Source organism: Acanthaster planci, linkage group LG12 (genome assembly GCF_054643075.1).
Source record: "Acanthaster planci isolate LZ-2023a linkage group LG12, COTS_SCS, whole genome shotgun sequence".
NCBI classification, from domain to species: Eukaryota; Metazoa; Echinodermata; class Asteroidea; order Valvatida; family Acanthasteridae; genus Acanthaster; species Acanthaster planci.
This window is the reverse complement of record NC_141788.1, coordinates 4,258,486-4,278,243: the sequence shown is the minus strand read 5'-3', so window position 1 is coordinate 4,278,243 and position 19,758 is coordinate 4,258,486. Positions and strand designations below refer to the sequence as shown.

The following is a 19,758-nucleotide window of genomic DNA, read 5'->3' as shown; positions in this document are numbered from 1 at the left end:
AAAAAATTAAATATAGTGGCAACACACAGGTGAAATTCAACTGACTATTCACATGAATATCTTTATTATATCATCACCACGCAACAATATACAGATTACTGCACCAGAGAACTAGAGCCATATTATAACACCCTATTCCCAATCTGCAAGAGAATAAGTTAGAAGTAACATGGAAAATCTAACATAAATAGGACAGTGTCTGCAAAGAATGAAGCATAACTACTGAGGAAATAAAACATGGAATAACTCAAATTAATTTTGAAGATTCTTAAATCTTAAATATAAATACATTTCTTTCGGTTCTGATTCATTTACCTTTACGTGGTGGTACAGCAAGATTGGAATACAAAGTTCAGAACATGACAAGCATGCCACAACGTTATAAATTATTTGGCTTATTCTGTTCCACAGAGATTGTTATTAACTGTGATAATGGGCGGTATATATACACACAATATTGTTTGAAGAGGAAAATATCAGATTTGAAAACAATTGAAAACTGGAATGTGTTCACAACACCAACTTGGTCTATACTAGAAGCATATTTCAAACAAACCTTGGAATTTGCTTGGCAGTGAAATTATCAGTTGGGAAAATGTAATCGACTTGTTGCAGCATGTCTACCTGGATAATACGCTTACAGAGGAAACTGTTCAGTTTATCATCGGCGGAATGATAGTGCACGAGACTTTTCACTAAAAGAAGCATGCATTGCACGTGAGAGTTTCAAATCGACAAGTACCAGTATAGCCATACCATGTGTACATGTATGTAACCTGTTTATATACATCACTGAAAGACTACTAGCAAGAAGATATATATTCTGGAAGGGTTTTTATTTTCTCGGAACAAATAATTTACGATGAAAACAATTCCAATTATAATTTAATAGTTTGTTGGCCTCACAAGCATTCACATTTCAACACATTCGTAGAGCTTGAAAGAGTCCTTGTCGTTCAGATTCGAATACCGGAACAATACTAGAATTTTTCAGTTCTTGCATGCATACCTGTTCACACCTGACTGTCCATATGATATGCGGCAAAGGGGGACCCCTTCTATTGTGTCTTCTTTTGTGTTGATGGAATTCCTTTCAGATTTCCAAGGGGTTGCAGTAGGCAGCTTGCGCATCACATTGGGGGGCCCTTTACCATATATCGTGGTACATTTGAAACAAGATATGGGACAGAGAGAACCCCCCTGCCTTTATGTTGGTCATTGTTTGATCGGAATCTCAGGAATTCTTTACAGACTTCTAGGGGGATGTGTTGGGTAACAATAGTCTACAGTGTGTACAGGGATTGGACAGGTAAGGCGGGTACCCCTCCGTCCAATATCTTGTCTGGTATATCCTGCTCGGTATCTGTTCAAGTACATAACATTTGAACCTACCCTGGCCAGCGTGTGCAATGTACATGTACTGTGCCTAGACTTGAGTCAAGACACTGTAATTATAACACAGCAGACGGTTTGCTGTGTATCAGTTTGCCCTATCAGCAGCGCCCAGCTCTTAACCCCAACAGTATGTTTGGATTCAAGACTACACCCTCTTTTAATAGAGCCATTTCCATCAATTGTCTGAAACCGAAAGCCATACAAGACTCGTCAACTTTTCTTTCAAGTGAATGCAAGAAGTGCCAACAATATGGATGGAACTCCAAACAGTTCCATGTCAGGAACACCAAATGCTTGGAATTTATCACGACAAGATCTACAATAGTTGGAACTTGGAATTAAAAACAATTTGTTTGGCATGATTATGTTCACTAAAATGCAACCATGCAGCATGTTAAGTTTGGGATTTTTTTTTTCAGTTCAATTAAAGGATATTTTACATGTATGTCACATACGCTGACACAACCAGCTACCTACATAAACAAGCTAGCAACATCGTTGGGAATGTAAGAAAACTTGATAAAGTGCATCTACATCTGATTCATGCAGTAAAAATAACAACTGGTTACCATTCGTCCACCATCTCAGTCATACGCCTTGAACAAGTGATGCAAATATGCATTTGGTTGGTAACTGCAAGTACCAGACTAAATTATACCATGCTGGGTGTGGGCTCATCCACTGGCCAAATTTCAAACCATAGAGTCATTCAATTGAGCTCCATGCCCTTTCCTTGGTTGTGAGAGGCATGATCTAAAACACGCCTTCCTACACGTGTACCGACGCAAGCACCAAGAGCCCGACACCTGAAGCCAAAGTCCATTTTTCAAAAATGGTGTTGGAGCTGCTGTCAGTACTAGATCCAAGTTTTGAGATAAGGCTTCATACAAGTCATTTGATAGCAGACACTTTTACAATCAAATTCCACCAAAAATTAGCAGCAACGTTTTCTTTCAAGTCTCTTTTGTCATGATTACAGTATTGTTTGTAACACTACACTCTAAATTGGCTTTAATTGGCCATGCACCCAACACCACAAAGAAATAATTAAAGTTTCTTGAAAGCTCTCCAACAGTCTGGACTGGCATTCCAACCTTCCAAAAAGTAGGTGCACCTTTAAAGAGCTTTTACCTTTTTTATCAATGACAATGGAAATAGTTTTTTTCAATAAAAGAATCTTTCTGAGAGTGACAAAATTTTCACAAATATTTCTGAATCCAAGATGTTACAAATAGCTAACAGCAGAACATTTTGTCATTAATTGTTAGGGAGGGTCTGGTGTTAGACTAACGTGCACATATTCATCAAAAAGGATATATTATATAGTACGTACATGTGTATTAGACAAAGAATGCTAAACTAATCTTGTCCATATACCTAAAACTTGTTAATATATTGCCTTCAATACGATTTTGAAATTTAAACACACGCTCCTCTAACCCTGGTTTTAATATCAAACTGTTGCTACTTTTCTCTCTCTCTTTGAATACATAACCTCCACTTTTTTTTAGTACTTTTATCCTTTTTTTTAGAAGTAATTTATAAGACATGTTAACTATCCATTGCACGACTGTTATGTTTATTCCAAAGTCTGGAGCTCCCTTCAGATTAAACAATGCATGCGCATGAACGTAACATGCGCATGAACGTAACATGCGCATGAAGTACTTGTCAGATGTCTACAGGGCAACTCTACCTCAGCCGGCAGATTTGGGAACTAGGCTGAGATAGATTATTATCTATTGGAAGATTTTTAAGATACTTGGTGGTGGAAAACACACTGGTCCCACTCAAAAATTCCGCCACTGTTTGCGTTGGTTTGAGCATGTGAACATGAATTCACCCAGGACACAAACAATACTAGCGTGGCATTGTGGGACTGCTGTGTCTGCCACCACCAAGTGTCTCAGAGGTCTCACTTTAAAAACCTTTTCCTTTTAATGTTAATTTACAGCAATGGATTTTTAACATGTTTAAAGTTCTGAATGAAAGCACAGCCTAGGGCCAAGAAACCCAATAAACGACTTGTACACGGATGTACAAATGCAATGTGAACATTCTCTGAGATATAAATGATGTGCCACATGATGGCCCCAATGCCTCATTTTGACCACCGTCAAACAGTGAAAATTTAAACTTAATTTTACAGTTTTCTGTGTACTTTAAACTTGTGTGTTTTTGCACATGAGAAGTTTTCAAAATAAAACACTAATTTCCAACCATTTGTCACATCGTTTATATCTACAGCATCTGCCTACAAACATATTCACCTCTTACACACGAATCATCAGAACACATAGCGACCAATCAAATCTGACAGTGCCCTCTGGGGACCCTTTAAGCAAGATTTCAAGTCAACAGAAGAGTCTAACAATGTCCAATCCCAACATTTCGAAAACAAATTTGCTTTCACCTGATTTTTGTGTTTCAGCAGTAATTCAACAATTTCATCAAGATATTAAATAAACAGCTAACAAAGTTTTGCCACTTGCACTTTATTTAAAATCATTTGCTGACAATTTTTATTTAAAATTTTAAATATCTGTTTCAGGTGCTTCTTGATAGTTACAGCCATAAATGTAATAAATATCGCGACGCAAATCACATGAATACTTAACATTTGCTGCACTGCAATTTCTTCCAAATGATAGGAAATTGTGAATGAGATGTCAAGTAATTTTGTAATTTTTACCAACACAAACGTCAAATAGTGAGGAAAACCCTGTAAAATGGCTGCAAACACGACACCAGCCCAAACGTCAGAATTTCATTTTCCGCGTCAAAAAGAAGAAAAAAATTCACCTTCATATCGGACAATCTACTGGCAGATGGAGACGCTGAAGTATTTAATTACTGTTAGTCATGTCTTAACTTTTGACAAAGGATTGAAAATCTTCATCGCCACTCTCTGCAATGATTTTCCTCCCAATTTGTCTGACATTTCAAGTCAATACATCTGTGTCTGCAGTTTTGATTCTCCTAGTGGGCCTCCAGCAACAAAGATACAAATAGGCAACGTTAATTGAGATAATAAATTTGTGCATCCAACTTGTGCACAAGGACAAGAAAAGGTAATTTCATTTCAAATAAAATTTATTAAAATGTGTCCTTCCACTTTTTGGATTAAAAAAATCAAATTACTGTCTTGTAGTTTATATTTAGTCAATTTTTTGTCCTTCCTTCTTCCCCATTAAAAATAATTACTTGTTTACAGACTGGCCAAGGAGGCTGGGAGTGGCAGTTGCTATTTCATTTGACAGGTCTCCTATTTGTGACGCCCAAAGAAAAACCTGGAGATTTCTTCTGTTCTCTGCCGTGGATGTTCACGCTGCAATGATGGCGGCAACAAGGATTTAGTACTTACTGGATGCACAGAGCGTGCAGAGGGGATAAATAGCTTAGGGTGGGGGGTGTCATGTTTCAGTTCAAGGGCTGCCTACGTCTTTCCTTTCTCCTGTCAGTATCCGGAGTCTGGGTTGATGCATCTACGAGTCTGAGAAAGGAACTGGAGATGAAAACAAGGAGAGAAAAGACCTTTTAGCTGACGTTGACAAAATTGTCAATGTAAATCCAGCCACTGGATAGAGACAGCCGCCCTACTTGTTCAATCAACGACATTCAATGTGGGCAAACCTTGTCAAAACAGTGGCCAATGGCACATTTCATATACGGATTCTTATTAAGTCCTTCCCCCTTAGACGCTGAAATAGAGAAAAGCTGAAATGGAGAATTTTGACATCATAAATTCTTATTCCAACCTTGTCATGAATAGGGACCTGTTAATTCATGTGATCAATCCTAAAATTTTTTTTGGGGGGGGGAGAGATTGGATAAAATAGGCCAGTAACCAATGACAAAAGTGAGCCAGTTCAGTGTTTCAATGGGTGAGGTCATTTGAGAACAAAGCACATGTGCGAGTCAACGTGTGACTGGGCTGAAAGGGCAGCCAGACCTCCTGCATGCACATTGCTGTTCCCAAATGACCTTGGAATCTGGGATGCACTTCAGTTTCAGCATGTACTGTTGGAAAACTTGCTCACTTGGCATCAATAAACAGATTTTTTTGGAGGGGGGTTATAAAACACAAACATAACACTTGTTGGAATCTTGCAAATCACTCAAAAATTGTCAACAGTGCATAGTTACAAATGACAAAAAGCTTCCCTAATGTATGTAATGGAAGCTGTAATGTACTAATCCTTCCAACTCAATGAGCACCTTCAAATACTCAGGTCCCTGGGAATAAGGCAAAACCCTGGGAAGAGGTAACCAATGGAAGGGAGCATGTTTTTTTTTTTTTATAAATGTACTGCAGGCAGAAAGCAAACGATACTTTGCAGAGTATTTTCTGACTGAGTTCTCTGGATGAAAACTCATTTACATGTATTTCAGAAATGTATACATGTACATTCCTATGGTCGGGGGTTATTCCATTCATCGCACTCACGTTTGGGCAAGGGGGCAACCCTCCCTTCGCTTTGTACATGGATTCGTATGTTTTCCTCATGTTTTGCTGCAACATGATAAAATAACTGAAACCTTTTTGTCACAGTGTGGGAGACCTTTATAGTGCATAAAAAGTTAACTTTCAGGCATATTTGGTGAAAAGGTTAAGAGTTTGGTCAATAATCCAGAATTTCCCCATATTTCACATCACACTATTTTTGCCCCTTTGAGTCCTGAGTGTGAAATATGGATACAGCCATCAACTGGCCAATCAGAGAGAAGAACCAAGGCCCAGTGATGTCATCCAAAAGTGAGAATGTACATGTACATGTTTTCAGGTACATGTATGAATCAAGACACCTCCAGAGCTCAGGATATAGGAAGGATACATGGACGTGGGAAGGTCTTAATCTTTTGTGTATTAAAGTTTCACACTGTAATCTTTCACGGTTTGAGTTGTAATTTGCACAAAGACAAATGTCTTTTTCTTTGTTAGACCATACTGTACATGTATGCACAGGAAGTCTGAAGAAATCTTCACACACAAATGACTTTCAGACTATTTAGACAAGCTGCAATCACTCGTTTTGACAAGCAAGGTCAAATATGCCCACGTCCAACTGTAATTTCTCCCCCCCCATGCAGTGCCATGATCTAAAATAAAATTCAGTTTCAACAAACTCATTTTGTGAATATTAAATTCCCTCTACAAGGATGTCCACGTACATCCTAAACGAAACTTGATTTTGCACCAACATGATTAGTCCATCAGTAATTTATCCAGGACGGCCAGCATGCAATTTCACGCTGCGTTATATCCTCCTTGTGGCATCTTGAAAATTAGTGCCGTCACTACATCACTTAACCTTGACGTTATTTTGAAGAAAAAAAAGATCAACCCTGTCACTAACGTAGGCACAAATTATATCCCTGCACTTCAGCATACTAACGTCCTACTCCCCTAAGCTCATTCTGAACGCGTGGGTAACAAGGGGGAAGAAAGTGCTAGAGAGATGACGTGAGCATCACCATGACAATGTGATGCAATTTCAGCCCAGATTCAGTCCCGAGAACCTGTCGTCAATCGTATTGTGTTTACCCATTACAATTTATCACAGTGTGTCTTTTTGATGGAGAGGATATTATCAGGAATCAAAGAGACCTTACAGTGGTTGTTTTGCTTTTGGCATGGCTACACAACTGTTATGTGAACACTGGACAATGCAAAGTAAAATCTCACCCTAAAATCATTCATGAAGATTCCTTACCAGCTTGACATGAAACTACATACCTATCCTTCGGTGATGACAGTAAATCTTTTTAACCGTTACATAATACCACCAAAAAAACCCAAAAAGACCCTCAGGCATCACAACCATCCTATACAATTCACTTTAAAAGACAGTTGTTACAAAACAGCTGTGGTGTGGTAACAAAAGATGGTTTTGTAATAACAATAAAATGACTGCAAATGACGAGGAAATGGCAAGAAAAGATGGCTTAAATACAATACTTTAAACGACTGAAAGTTATGATGACATGGCCACATTAAAACGACACAACTCCAACCAAGGGAGATCACTCCGAGTGGTCCAATCTACAAAAGTGGCGTCTCCCATCAATTTTAAAAAGCAGCTACATTTCCCGCGCTTCGAAGTGTAATCTTTGGGGAGTTATTACTGGTTCCTCTTCTCTGATTTTGAAGTTAAAATCTCAATAAAAAGTAACATTTTGCTTCAACAAATCTAAACTGTATACTATTGTCCAAAAAGGATTTATTCTTGAACACCATGTGCCTGCAAGAGGTTTGTATGTTGGTGATGACGCCCGAGATGGTGACAAAGCTGTGATTTAGAGAGGAAGCTTGTCTTTCGCACATGTGCAATATGTAAACTACAGTGCAGCACGGTACCCTGAATCACAAAGTTATTTACTGCACACACTCAATTGGAAAGCTAACCCTGGGTCCTATTTCACAGGGCTGAAATTCATGCTAACTTTAGCAGAAAAATTTCCTAACCTTAAGCACTATTTCATGGCAGTGCTTAGCACAGGTTGTGCGCTCATGGAGATTTCTATTGTTAAGGCAATAAGTTTAAGCAACTTTTTCCGGCAAAGTTAGCATGCTTTTGGCTGTGCTTACCTCTTACGAGAAATACGAGACATTAAGAGCTCTTATTTTTGATGAATAGTGGCAATATCCCACAGGTACTATTATGATACTGCATTTTTTTCCAACAAGACACTATGAATCCAGTACTGATCAAAACAAGTCTCGGTGTTATTTTTAATAATTAGACACAATGTAATTAATCATCCTCAGCTATGATGCAGTCAACAAAATGACCCTTAAAAAGCAGATAATGCAACCACTCTAGCCCACTGGACTATATTACCAACTGTCAAGTCAACATGCAAAATATCCGTCTAGGCAGCTAATGGCAGATGGTTCCATAATTTCCAGATTGCAGCCAGCCACGGCTAGCCTGATGTGGCCACAGCACAACTCACTACTTAAAGCAGTATTGATTAAAAAACTCACAACCATGCAGGCTGCGTGAGTTGGCCCATGCATTTCGCACCCCTGGATATGATGCAAGAATCCTTGTGTTCACTGTCTCTAACCCACACCATGTTGTGCGGGGTGGGGGGTGGAGGTGTCTATCTGCATAAACGTAGGCACGAAGACACAGTACTGGAACCAGGCAGGGGAATTAAGTACTTGTAAATGAACTGCACACAGCATGTCTTCATGTACATGTGCATTTTAGTCATGGCTTGGAGCAACACAGCATGCGTGCAGTACACTTTGTTCTCTCTAAAAATAGGTTCTCGTCCCTGCTTCAGCCGCTAATAATGCACTGCACAATGACCCCTTGGCTGACAGGGCCTGACTGAAGCAATCAAATCCCCATGCACGACCAAATCCACGAGTTGGAATCATGAGCAACGTGTCAGCTAGTCAGTGCAGTCCTTGATGGTACACGCCACTACTCACACCATTATGTAGAAGTGTACAACTACATTGTAGGTACAAGCTTTGTGAGCGTGTGCATTGATGTCTTGTTTGGGTTCATCTCCAGCATGCAGATGCACCATTTTCATCTGACCCATGTTTTACCTTGAGGTGCCGGTCACTGTCACCCACTCCATCCCATTTATCCCCCTTTTCATTTGTCCATGAAATCTTACTTCTCCAGTACAGTTTGGTGCACTTACAGCTATCAGGGGAAACTTTAAGAATATCTTAAGAAATAAGATTAATTTTTAACAAAAATGGAATTTATATAAAAAGTGTATTCATTATTTAATGATACATGTAAACAGGGTCCCACAAATTTCAACTTGAATATCCTAAATAATACACTCTCCCGCCCCCTAAAAGCCACATCTTACCAATCAATAAGTCACCGGTTAAACAACAAGCATGCTTATGCACCCCATTCTCAATACGGCCCAATCTCTGGGCCTTCATAATTAAAAATACACACTGTCCTTCAGACGCCCTCCCATCCAAACAGTTTTTAAATGTCAAGGTACAAATGTAAATGGACCTAATGAAATTTGGCAACAAATGTACTGGTAATATGCCTATTGATCCACCCTTAATTTGCTGAAACTGGTTAGCCAAAGAGGAATTTACTCTTGGAATTTTGTGTTCTTCTGGGGACTTTAAGCCACAAAGACAGCATTTCCCCCTCCCAACCCCTCCCCCCCTTTTGAATTAAACCCATTCTGCAAGCCTAAAAGATGGATAAAGCTTTCCTGAAATAAAGAGGTGACTCACAACAAGATTCAAGTTTTTTTCAGATTGAACAGAATTATCTAATCCAAACTGTCAAAGTATTTGTTTTTCTGAGAAAACTGAAATCTGTTTTAAAAATACATGTCCATGTAGCTCAGTGAGCCATCAAAACTTAAAGAGGCCTGATGATATTTTTAAACCCTTTACATAAATTTTACTTCCTTAGGAATTGTGCAGACTTAGCAATTCGAAATGCCACAAACCAAAAAAACAAGTTTTCATGCTATATCGGGATTTAAACCCCCTACTCAAACATAGGTGACAGGACACTGCTTTCACACCAATAAGGATGGCATCTTCACACCTGGATATTTGAATACTAAAGCAGAATTTCATTTGAGAATCTTCTGTACATTATATTTGAGTGGAGGATTTTCAAGCTTTCATCCGCTTTAAGCAGAGGTGTGATTGATTGTCAAAGATTTCCTGGAAACTTGTTTCTTATCTTGTACACTAAGACGGCATTCTTGGCCTATGCATAAAGTAAACAATTAAACATGACATGAAGTTTTACAAATGTGAATACAAACTACAAGTACATCGTGAACCCATTCAGACTGTATTCCATTAATCCTAAACAAGTGCATGAATGCACAGAATAAAGTGCTTGACATTTTCCGGACTGTGGTGAGCTGAGCTTTGATCGTCCACACGAACACGGAACTAATGGGAGTCATCAATATTGCTACGCACACATCTCTGCATGGCCTGGCACAGTTATTGTGTGGTGTTTGGTTTTCCTGCAGTGCACTTTACATCACTGTGTTTTATTCTGATCACCTTTGAAAGAAATTTTCACAAGTTTTCTGAATAAATATTGTCAAATTTTCAATGTTTTTACTATTTCCCCACAGCAATTCAAAATGTTTGGATGTGGTGAGGCAAATGCCTGTATAGACAAGCTGCTGTCAACAGACATTAGTGGATGTACGACTGCAAACGTTACCAGAAATTGGATTCTCTCCAGCCAATTTTGAAGTAAACCTCAAAAAAAAAAAAAAAAAAAAAAAAAAAAGCACAAAGTCTTTCCCTACAGTAGCTCACACAGGGGTTCCCGGCATTTGCAGTTCAAATTGACACACCCACCCAACATGAGAAAAAGTACACAACATTATCAACATGGCTTGATTCTGGACGGATGTCCAGATTGCGATTTTATTTCCCAGAGGAGATGTTCGATTCCGCTTGTTTCTAAGGAAACTCAAGAAGGGCTTTCTGCTGAGGAGCGAAACCTCCATCACTGTTTGGGAGTTCAGCCACCTGCAGCAGGTCAAGACAGTACGTTCATGTAGTTCACCTGATGGGAATGACTCATTCATCAGAACTACCAATTATATGTACCAGTACATTACAGTTACCCACAAAACAAGCTCATTTCCCAGAAACGCAAAGCAGTGAACTTGGCTCACGTGTATTACTACTTTGAATATTTCCTGGTTGGATTTTTTTACTTTTAGTAAGAAGCTGCTGTAAACAGTAGCATTCCACAAAGTCAGTCTCAATATAAATGTGTTTTAATTTTGCAATTAGAAAGAGCAAGCCCAGCTCTTACACGTAATTATGATGTACATGCATCAGTCAGTTTGCGTCATGAACATGCGACATTCTGTGAGGGAAATGTTGAGGGTTCTCGTTGGTTAATACACAGTGCAAAGTTCTTATAAAGGCCTTCAACTTCAATAAAAGTGACTTTAAAAAAGGCCAACAAAACCATGGCCAGGTGGGTTCAAGCCCCAGCCGAGGATGCTGCTCACGAGCTCCCAGACAGCAGTTCCGTAGAACAGTGCTCACAACACGTACCTGAGGGCTGGGACCAAGGATTGAAAACTCCACACGTGCTTCAGCATGAATGCCACTCATGCAGAGTGTGGATGATTTTCAATGCATCAGTCCAACTGGGTTTCCATTATGTCTCATGGGTCTCCCATGAATTATCCTGGGTCAATTGTGAGTCACTTTGGAGGATTTTTTACTTGCTCGCTGTACATGAAACTGTAACGAAGCAGTGTCCCTACAGTGAGATTCCACTCACAAAATTCTAGGTCTAGAAATGAGACTCGCACGTCCTGTGTTTCACACACATACATGTACATCCCATCCATACTAATCAAAGATTGCACAAAACAATTCATCATGCAAGGGCTTGGTCTATGGGGGTTGGGAGACTTTGCATAGTCCTGTATAATGCATGCAGCCCGTAATGTATCAACACACTTGGCCCGATGCGCAGGATCAATAACAGGAATCAATGCATTGCAGCAATGGCGGTAATAACATGCAGGGATCTTCACAGATTCAGTCAGACTGCTTAGCTTTGCACGTTTGTCACTTTTCAGTGAACTGGCCCCCACACCCAGAGGAGCTGTGAGTGTCAAAATTTGCTTCAAGCACACACAAAAAAATTACTTAGCAACATACATGTACGAACACGTACATACATGTATACTTGTACCAGTGGGTTGCCAGCCAAAAAGTTAGTGAGAGTGTTACTTGTGACTGGTGCTTCGTTTATTTGTGCTGAAGAGATTAAATTGTTAAACGCGAAAAAATGTCCACCTTGCAAGCTCTGTGAAACTGGGTGCTTTCTGGCCACCATTTCTACTTCTGCCAATAACAAAAGCAGAAAATACTTTGAGGGTTAGCACACTGCAATGAAATTAAAGCATATCGAGTACATGATACTTCTAGTCCTGTGCTTGCAAGAAGCGTCAGAAGAAATTCAAGACTCGAAGCCACTTTTGTAAAGGACGTGTAGGCCTAAAGAATTATGTCCACTGGCAAAACCCTGCATGTTCAGGGTGTGGGAACATACCCACCGAAAAGGATTTGCATTCGATGAAGGTGGTCAGAATGTCACTGTTAACAAATCAACAGACCATAATTGGCAGTGTACAGCCTATACCGTCCAGGAGAGGAGAAAGCTTACTACATGTAATACATTTTGTACAGTACTTTCTCCTTTCGAGTTCCTAGAGCTTGCCACTACCGTCTATTTTTCATCCAACCATGTAAAAGACCTTCACATCAGCTTTTCGTTTTCTTAAAGTTACTAGTAGTATACCGGCCATGTCATATAGTTTCACATCACAATTTGTCAGTAAAAATTTAATGAAGTTCGTTATTATCCATCTTTCCAAACTGTTCGTTGCTCACACACATACCTGTTTTACTTACACAGTGAGGACATTCCTTTGTTCTCCTGTGGTTAAGGAAACGTGAGGAAAATGCTCCTTTTTCTCCAACTAGGATGACTCCTTCAAGTTGGATTTTTGATGATGATTTCCTGGACTGTTCCTCTTCATTTTGCCACAGATAACTTTTACCCCAAAATCCCTCTGAAACTGTTGTTCAGAGAGGGGAAAACATTGTGTGGACGCATGCAAGTCCACACAATGCCATCGTACCCTGCATTATGAGGACTTCTTTTGTGCAGCGGTCCACACTATGTATGCCACGCCTGTGCTTACTAGTATGAAGAGAAGTTCCTAAAGACCTGGGGCCAATTTCATGGAGCTGCTTAAGCACAAAATTTTCTCAAGTGCGAAAAAACCTTACTTGATAAATCAGGAAGCCAGCCCAAACTCCATGTGATGTATATTGCTTTGGGATCATATTTAGCTGTCTTTTGGTTAGCATGACAATCAGAAAGAGTTTGGGCTGGTAACCTTTGTTTTTTAAGCAAGTTATTTTCATGCTTAAGCAAATTTTGCACTTTTTTAAGCAGCTCTATGAAATTGGCTCCAGCTGAACTAGTGTTACTGCAACAGAGTGATACTAAGTAAGGTATCGGCCAGCATGATTTATCTGCAGTAAAAGCTTCACACCTTTATGCAAGTATCAGATGCAGACAGTAGCCAATTTCGAACTCCTCATTTTCGACTTCTTTCTGCCGAGAGATTCTATCTTTTAAAACTGTATTTTCTCAGACACTTTATAAGTGTCAATGTGAGCTTCCTTGCAATTGAGTCCTTACGGAGTGACTGAACAGATTTATAGCAATGTACCAACACATGGATTTCATTGGTGATTTTAATTAAAAAAAAATACCTGATAAATATTCAACCTTTCAAGTTCACTTTATCAGAAGTGCCTCTGCAACTTGGGCTGAAGGTACAGTACTGGTACATGTACCTCTTGATTAATCCAATGTTATGTACTTTTTTGCATGCAGGGGCTGTAATAGGGCTTCTCATGAAAAAGTCCCCACGAGATAGCCATTCGATAGTCTGTGGTAAAACTCAATGAACAGTTATACATAAAAGGCTTGTGAACTCAAAGCAACTGCATTGTGCACGGCTCTGCATAATATCATACAAGCACATGTGCATACCTCTGAAACTTCCGACCAACTTTGTATTAACTCAAAAGAAATATTTCCCTTTCTTTCCAGTACAATGAATGGTACTTTATAACGATGGACTGTCGCAGTAGGCTGCAGTAAGTGGGCTCTTGCAAGAAGAGACTGTGATATGAGTGATTACAATGAGCAAGTACTCATGCATACCCACAGCAAAACTGCTGGGTGAAAACTCAGTGAAAGCACGGTTCAGACCACAGCCTCTAATTCTATGCCTCCATTGCCAATTAACATTTCTGAAAAACCTATCAAAAGAAGTGAAACCTATCCAATACTGCACCCTGACAGCCACTCGAACACGTCAGAAATGAAATAACACATCAGCAATGCATGCGGGCCACTTGAACCTGTTCCAACTGAGCAATACGGGAAATATGCAGCTTTTAGGCTATACAATTATAATGAAACCAAGAGAGGCTTGCACAAAGTCTGAGATATTAACCACGGCGCAATCACTGGCAGGATTGATCGAGGAATTAGAGAGTAATTTATTGTTTAGATGAGGGGGGCTAAAGGGTATTTACACAGTTTGACAGATTTGATCAGTGGCAAACTCTACCACTAAATACGAGTGTTTTATTTTATTTTGGGGGGGTCAACGATCAAGAACAAATTGGTATAATGCAAACAACATATGGTGTGCTGCGAAGTGCATTAACCTTCTTTACAGTCGCCCTATCTTACCTAGTGAAACTGTTCCTCCTCCTCATTAGCTGAAACCTAAACTACATGTGTAATTGCACCTTTGTGCCCTTTATAATTAAAAGAACTGCAGGGGAAAGGCAGAAAAATGAGGTTGTAACCATACACCTACATTTGGCCCCATTCTTTCCAAACCCTAATTGTTTCAATAACTCACACTCCATTTCACAAGAGGGAAATAAACGGGATGTCCTCTAAACTGTCAGACGTCTAGAGCCTCCCTTTGATCTTTTTCATCCCCACTAGCCATTTTCTTTTCAGGTCGACTGAAATTAAACTAACTCCAATTTTGCGCATGAAAGGAGCAGGAAATTATACTGCTCAATTGCACATTATTATTTTTTTTGTTTCTTCGGATTGTTTCTGTAGGGGGGAGAGGGCATTCTTCCTTCCAGAGTTTCTTGTCTCATTTCTGTCGTCCTCCGTCTCGTAATTTGCCAAGTTATCACTTCATCAGCAAAATGTGCGACTCTGGCATGTTCAAAGGGAAGGCGTGTTATTTTTAAGTATGTGCAATCAGCAAAAACAGTACATAAAAATGATGTGCATGTGCACGTACTGTACATGTACATGTAGTGCGGGCAAGCGTTACACGTGCGTGTGCATTCCCACTGAAGACAGGAACGCAAAGGCTTCGTACTTGTCGTTTACTGGTGATCTTTTGTAAAAATGGTCTGCAAATGTCCTACAGGTCGTGTTTAAAGATACTGCACACCTGTGTACACAACCTTTATATTGCGTGTCTCACATCTAGTGTCATTTTCTTTTACCACGAAATCTATTATTAGCCAATAATGTGAGATATCTCTCCAGTACGCAAACTACCAGACCTTCATCATTACATGTGCGATGAAAAATGTTCCTAAATTAAAAAAGAAAAACACATTTTGCAGAAACCACATTTAGAATTTGTTATGTTCCTTCCAAAATGATACTTATGGGAGAGGGGGGAGGGAGTAGGGTGAACCATGCCTAGACTTTAAACTCTACAGATGACAAGATAGACGTCCTACAGCCCTTATTGCCAGCGTTATTAATTGGAGCAGCGCTGAGCACGGCAGTCATTTCTCCATCATTCCCCTGCCATCCACCCACACACCGCTAGCCTGACTGGGTGATATCCTTGGGATCTCATATTGTTTGTGCCAACCAATTCTTTCTTTTTTTCACTGCGTCAAGCAGAATTTATGAAATAGTGATAGTGAGATGAGTGCCAGATTAAGACTGCCTGATAATAAAAAATGATTCTAAATAAAGGCGACAGAATAGAAATCCTAGGACTTCGCTAGTCGGTTAAAAAAGCACAAATTTAAAGTGCATGGGCAGATTCAAAACCACATTTTGGGGGGGGTGCATTGGGGGGGTTTCCAAACAAATTTGGAAACTTCTGCATGCAACCTTTTGCCTTTCTGAGGGATGAGGCTACCTTGGGGGTTTACCATGTCTTTGAATAAATTCAGTTGGAAGGGAAATGAAACAGATTCCCAAAATCATGTTTCGTTTTTCAAGAAAAAACAATCCGAGGGGGATCTTTTTTTGGTGGGAGGGGGCATACTCCCCACTGCCTCTCCTCCCAGATCTGCACTGAAAAACCATTCATGGTGGGAGGGTCGATTCTGAAGTACCAGTATATGGGTAATTCTGAAAATTTGTGGTCCAAAAGTGTGACATATTCATGTCCCTGTTACATCTGACTTTTGTTATTTGACATGGACATATCACCGGAATTGATTTCAATCTATTTCTAATTGTTTAATTGGCAGGCACTTTGCCCTACATGTAATTCATCACTCTCGGAAATTAGAAAATGTGTTCGGAACTAACAAAATTACATGTACACATGTACGTCAAATGTGACAGGGACACGAAAAAAGTGACCCATTTCTGGAATTACCCATATTCATCATTTCCCCTCTCCCCTTTTTATTATTATTTTTTTTTTTTGGCTCTTGTTTTTTTTCCTCAATTTTTCTTTTCTAGGGGGGAGGGGAGACAAGCATTCTGTTCCCCCCCCCCATCTCCAGGCAAATACAGGTGCATGTATGGTCTCTACAGTACATGTTACAGGACGACATGCATGTAACCCTGGGATGCTGGAAATCTAGGCTACACAGACCTACACATGTACCTCCACAACATTCATCATGCATGCTTACACTGGCATGTAACTCCTTAAAAGACATATACGTGTCAATACATTCTTGATTCATCGAACCCCTGGTGTGAAATGTATTGCCTTGAGTTCCCTGACCATTAACTCCCTCCCATCCTCCATCACATCAGGCCAAATCCCATTATTCTCGGCTTTAATTGCTATCGTTTCAAGTACAAAAACTGATTTCGGGAAGTTCAGAGCTGCATTTGATCTGCAGGGCATACAACCTGTCAACCCACTCAAATCACATCACATCAGCGAGGTCACAAACTCACAAGCCTCCGACAACAATGCCAACCTCGCAGCACTACATGGCTTGAAGTCGGACTCATCTTTTTTTTTTTCAATAATCGGGTCGGCTGAATGTACGTAAATGTTCCCTTGTGGAAACTGAAGAGGAGAATTGGCGGCCATGACTCCTGGTGAGAAAGTTCTGCAAACATGACATGCTTGCTGACAAAAACATTGTTGACAATATTTTTTGAAAAAGAAAGAAGTAAAAACAGATAAGGAATGCCAGTACTTTGGCCATTGTGAACAAAGTAACAGGTACAGTGTACACACTGATACATTTACATGTACATGTACACAATGGCGATCTAATGTTTATGATACTGTATAATAAACAGTCAAGCAGTTTTTGAAAACCACCAGCAAATTTCTCCAGGTACACGTCTGTTTTGCAATTTTGATGGACAGCTTTGCATCAGCACAGTGATTCACTATCACTCAGCACTGCCCCAAAGCATGGTGGGTAATCATCCCATGCAGAAAGGTGTTTAGGCAGTAAATGCCAGCAAAGCTGTTCATCGGAGTCTGGCTTGGTAAGACACTTCTGGTGTGGACCCGAGGCGTTAAGTATGTATCATAACAAGTGAGCCAGATCCATGAGCTAGTTTTCCTGTAAAATTCCATCCCGTTAAAGTTGGGTCGTGTTTGGAGAGATAACGGAACTTCAGAAAATACCAGGATGCCGAGTCTGCACCGTGACACAATCAAAATCCTGTCTGAGAATTTTGCATGTTAAAGTTACACATTAGAGAAAAGCGTGTTTCAAATACCAGCAGGTCAAGTGAACAAGTGAACACTGATTATGATATGGATCAGAGAAGAGCTTGTTTTTGTGAATGTCAGCGGATCACAAGCAACCAGAAATCATGTTCCACGGCAGAACACACAATTTGTGGAGAAAAACAAATGGTGTTTTACTGGAAAAAAAGCAGATCAGCAGGACATTCCACGCCTCTGCTAGACACAGAAATCAGTAGTCAGGGTTTCCAGCTGAAACTCCTCGGGGTAACTTAACTGAAGAACGCTTTGCCAGGAACTTTACTGCTATGTACCAAAATCTGACAAAGTAAATAATGGCACAACTTTACAAAATATTAGGCTACACGTCCCTATCGGTACATGTACACATCAGTGTTGTAGTCAAGACCAGACACAAGACCAGACACAAGACCACCCACAAGACTAGACACGAGACCACGCACAAGCAACAGGGTGAACAATGACAAAGGAATACTCTTGTTGCAGTTCATTTGAATAGCCTGTGACTTGAATTCAGACTGGAGGTCTTGTGTTGGTCTTGCGGGACGGTCTTGCGAAGGTCTCAAGTGGTCTCGACTACAACACTGGTACATGTACATGTACAGTACTGGTATGTATAAGGCATTGGATTCTGTCGCCCCTTGTTCCTCAAAACCACGCAAGAAAAGCTGAATTTTTAGGATTTCAGAGACGGAAGCTCAATTTGTTTACTGACAGCTCTGGAATGATCACCTTCTATCAACTGGAAAAATTTGATATTCCTTGTGCAGATGTAAGTGCTTGTTGTACGTGTATCTCACCACAGAGAACAGGACATAAAGGGAACAGAGGAGATTTGCCTGTCCTCCGTGGTCAGTCCATAGCCTTCAGTGGTCAGCACCTGTGCTTAGTCTGTGGGAGAGTGTCACATTAGTGGAAAAATTCAAAACAAGATGCCCTTGTCTTACGTGGTAGGGTAAACTTGACCTTGTGAGCAAAAGAGGTTCTGATGGTGCAGACCTTGGCTGTGGGCGTGCGGACTCTTCCCCCTTAGAAGGCTTACCTTCAGTGAACTACCCAACACCATGACAAGACCAGGCAATCAGCAGCCGCAGGACGTATTCGATGGAGTCTGGCCGGGATCGGTCGGTGTGATGGTGGTGGCCGGCCGCATGCTCTGATCCGTATCGATGCTCTCCGACATCTTGTCGCAGATGATGTCAACCAGCCGCTCAAATGTCTGCTTGACATTGATGTTCTCCTTGGCACTCGTCTCAAAAAATTCCAGCCCTACAGGAGAGATGAGAGAGAGAGAAAAAAGATATATCACACAAAGAAGAAAAAGATTGTGGAACTGCACGCTGTCTCGTGAGTGGAAATCTAGGATTTTTTAGATTAGTTTCCAGATAATGGACATGCTGTTCCAGTTTCCAGATGTCGCGCTGCAATCATAATTTGACTAGAATTTCTGGTTACTACCCATCCAGCGGCAAAAAAGTGAGACAAGAGTTATGTTTCCTGTCTGATAAAGGAAGAGGAAAAACATGAAATCTGAGGCATGGCTGTCGTTGAGGTGTATGCCAACTGCCTACTTGGGTCTGCTGTGGAGCAGGGACACAGATGTGCTGGGGGCCATTAATATCGCTGCTCAGTCAATTTCGTTGGATGACTGGGGTGTATAAATGCTACACCTGGGCAGTGCCACAATGCCACAATGGTACTCCTGCAGTGTCCATCACATCAAGCAAAACCACATCTAAGATTTTTAAAATCTCTCTTCGTTGAAATGTACTTTTGAAATCTATGCTGGTGGAATTTGTAATTGGCCATATTGAATTGAAAGTGAGGTAATTTTTTTTTATTTTGGCG

General features: G+C 40.3%; 1 protein-coding gene across 2 annotated transcripts in view; it reads right to left on the bottom strand.

The window, feature by feature from the left end:
- Positions 1–30: 30 nt before the first annotated feature.
- Positions 31–19,758, bottom strand: part of LOC110988465 (ras-related protein Rab-3C-like) — a 40,317-nt gene continuing 20,589 nt past the window's right edge. For both annotated transcript variants that reach the window (XM_022251974.2, XM_022251973.2), the window contains exons 5-6: positions 18,953–19,179; positions 31–4,900 (exon numbers count right to left, since the gene is read on the bottom strand). In XM_022251974.2, coding sequence (XP_022107666.1) covers positions 18,992–19,179 — 188 coding nt within the window. In that variant the 3' untranslated portion in view covers positions 31–4,900; positions 18,953–18,991. The remainder of the gene's footprint in view (positions 4,901–18,952; positions 19,180–19,758) is intronic.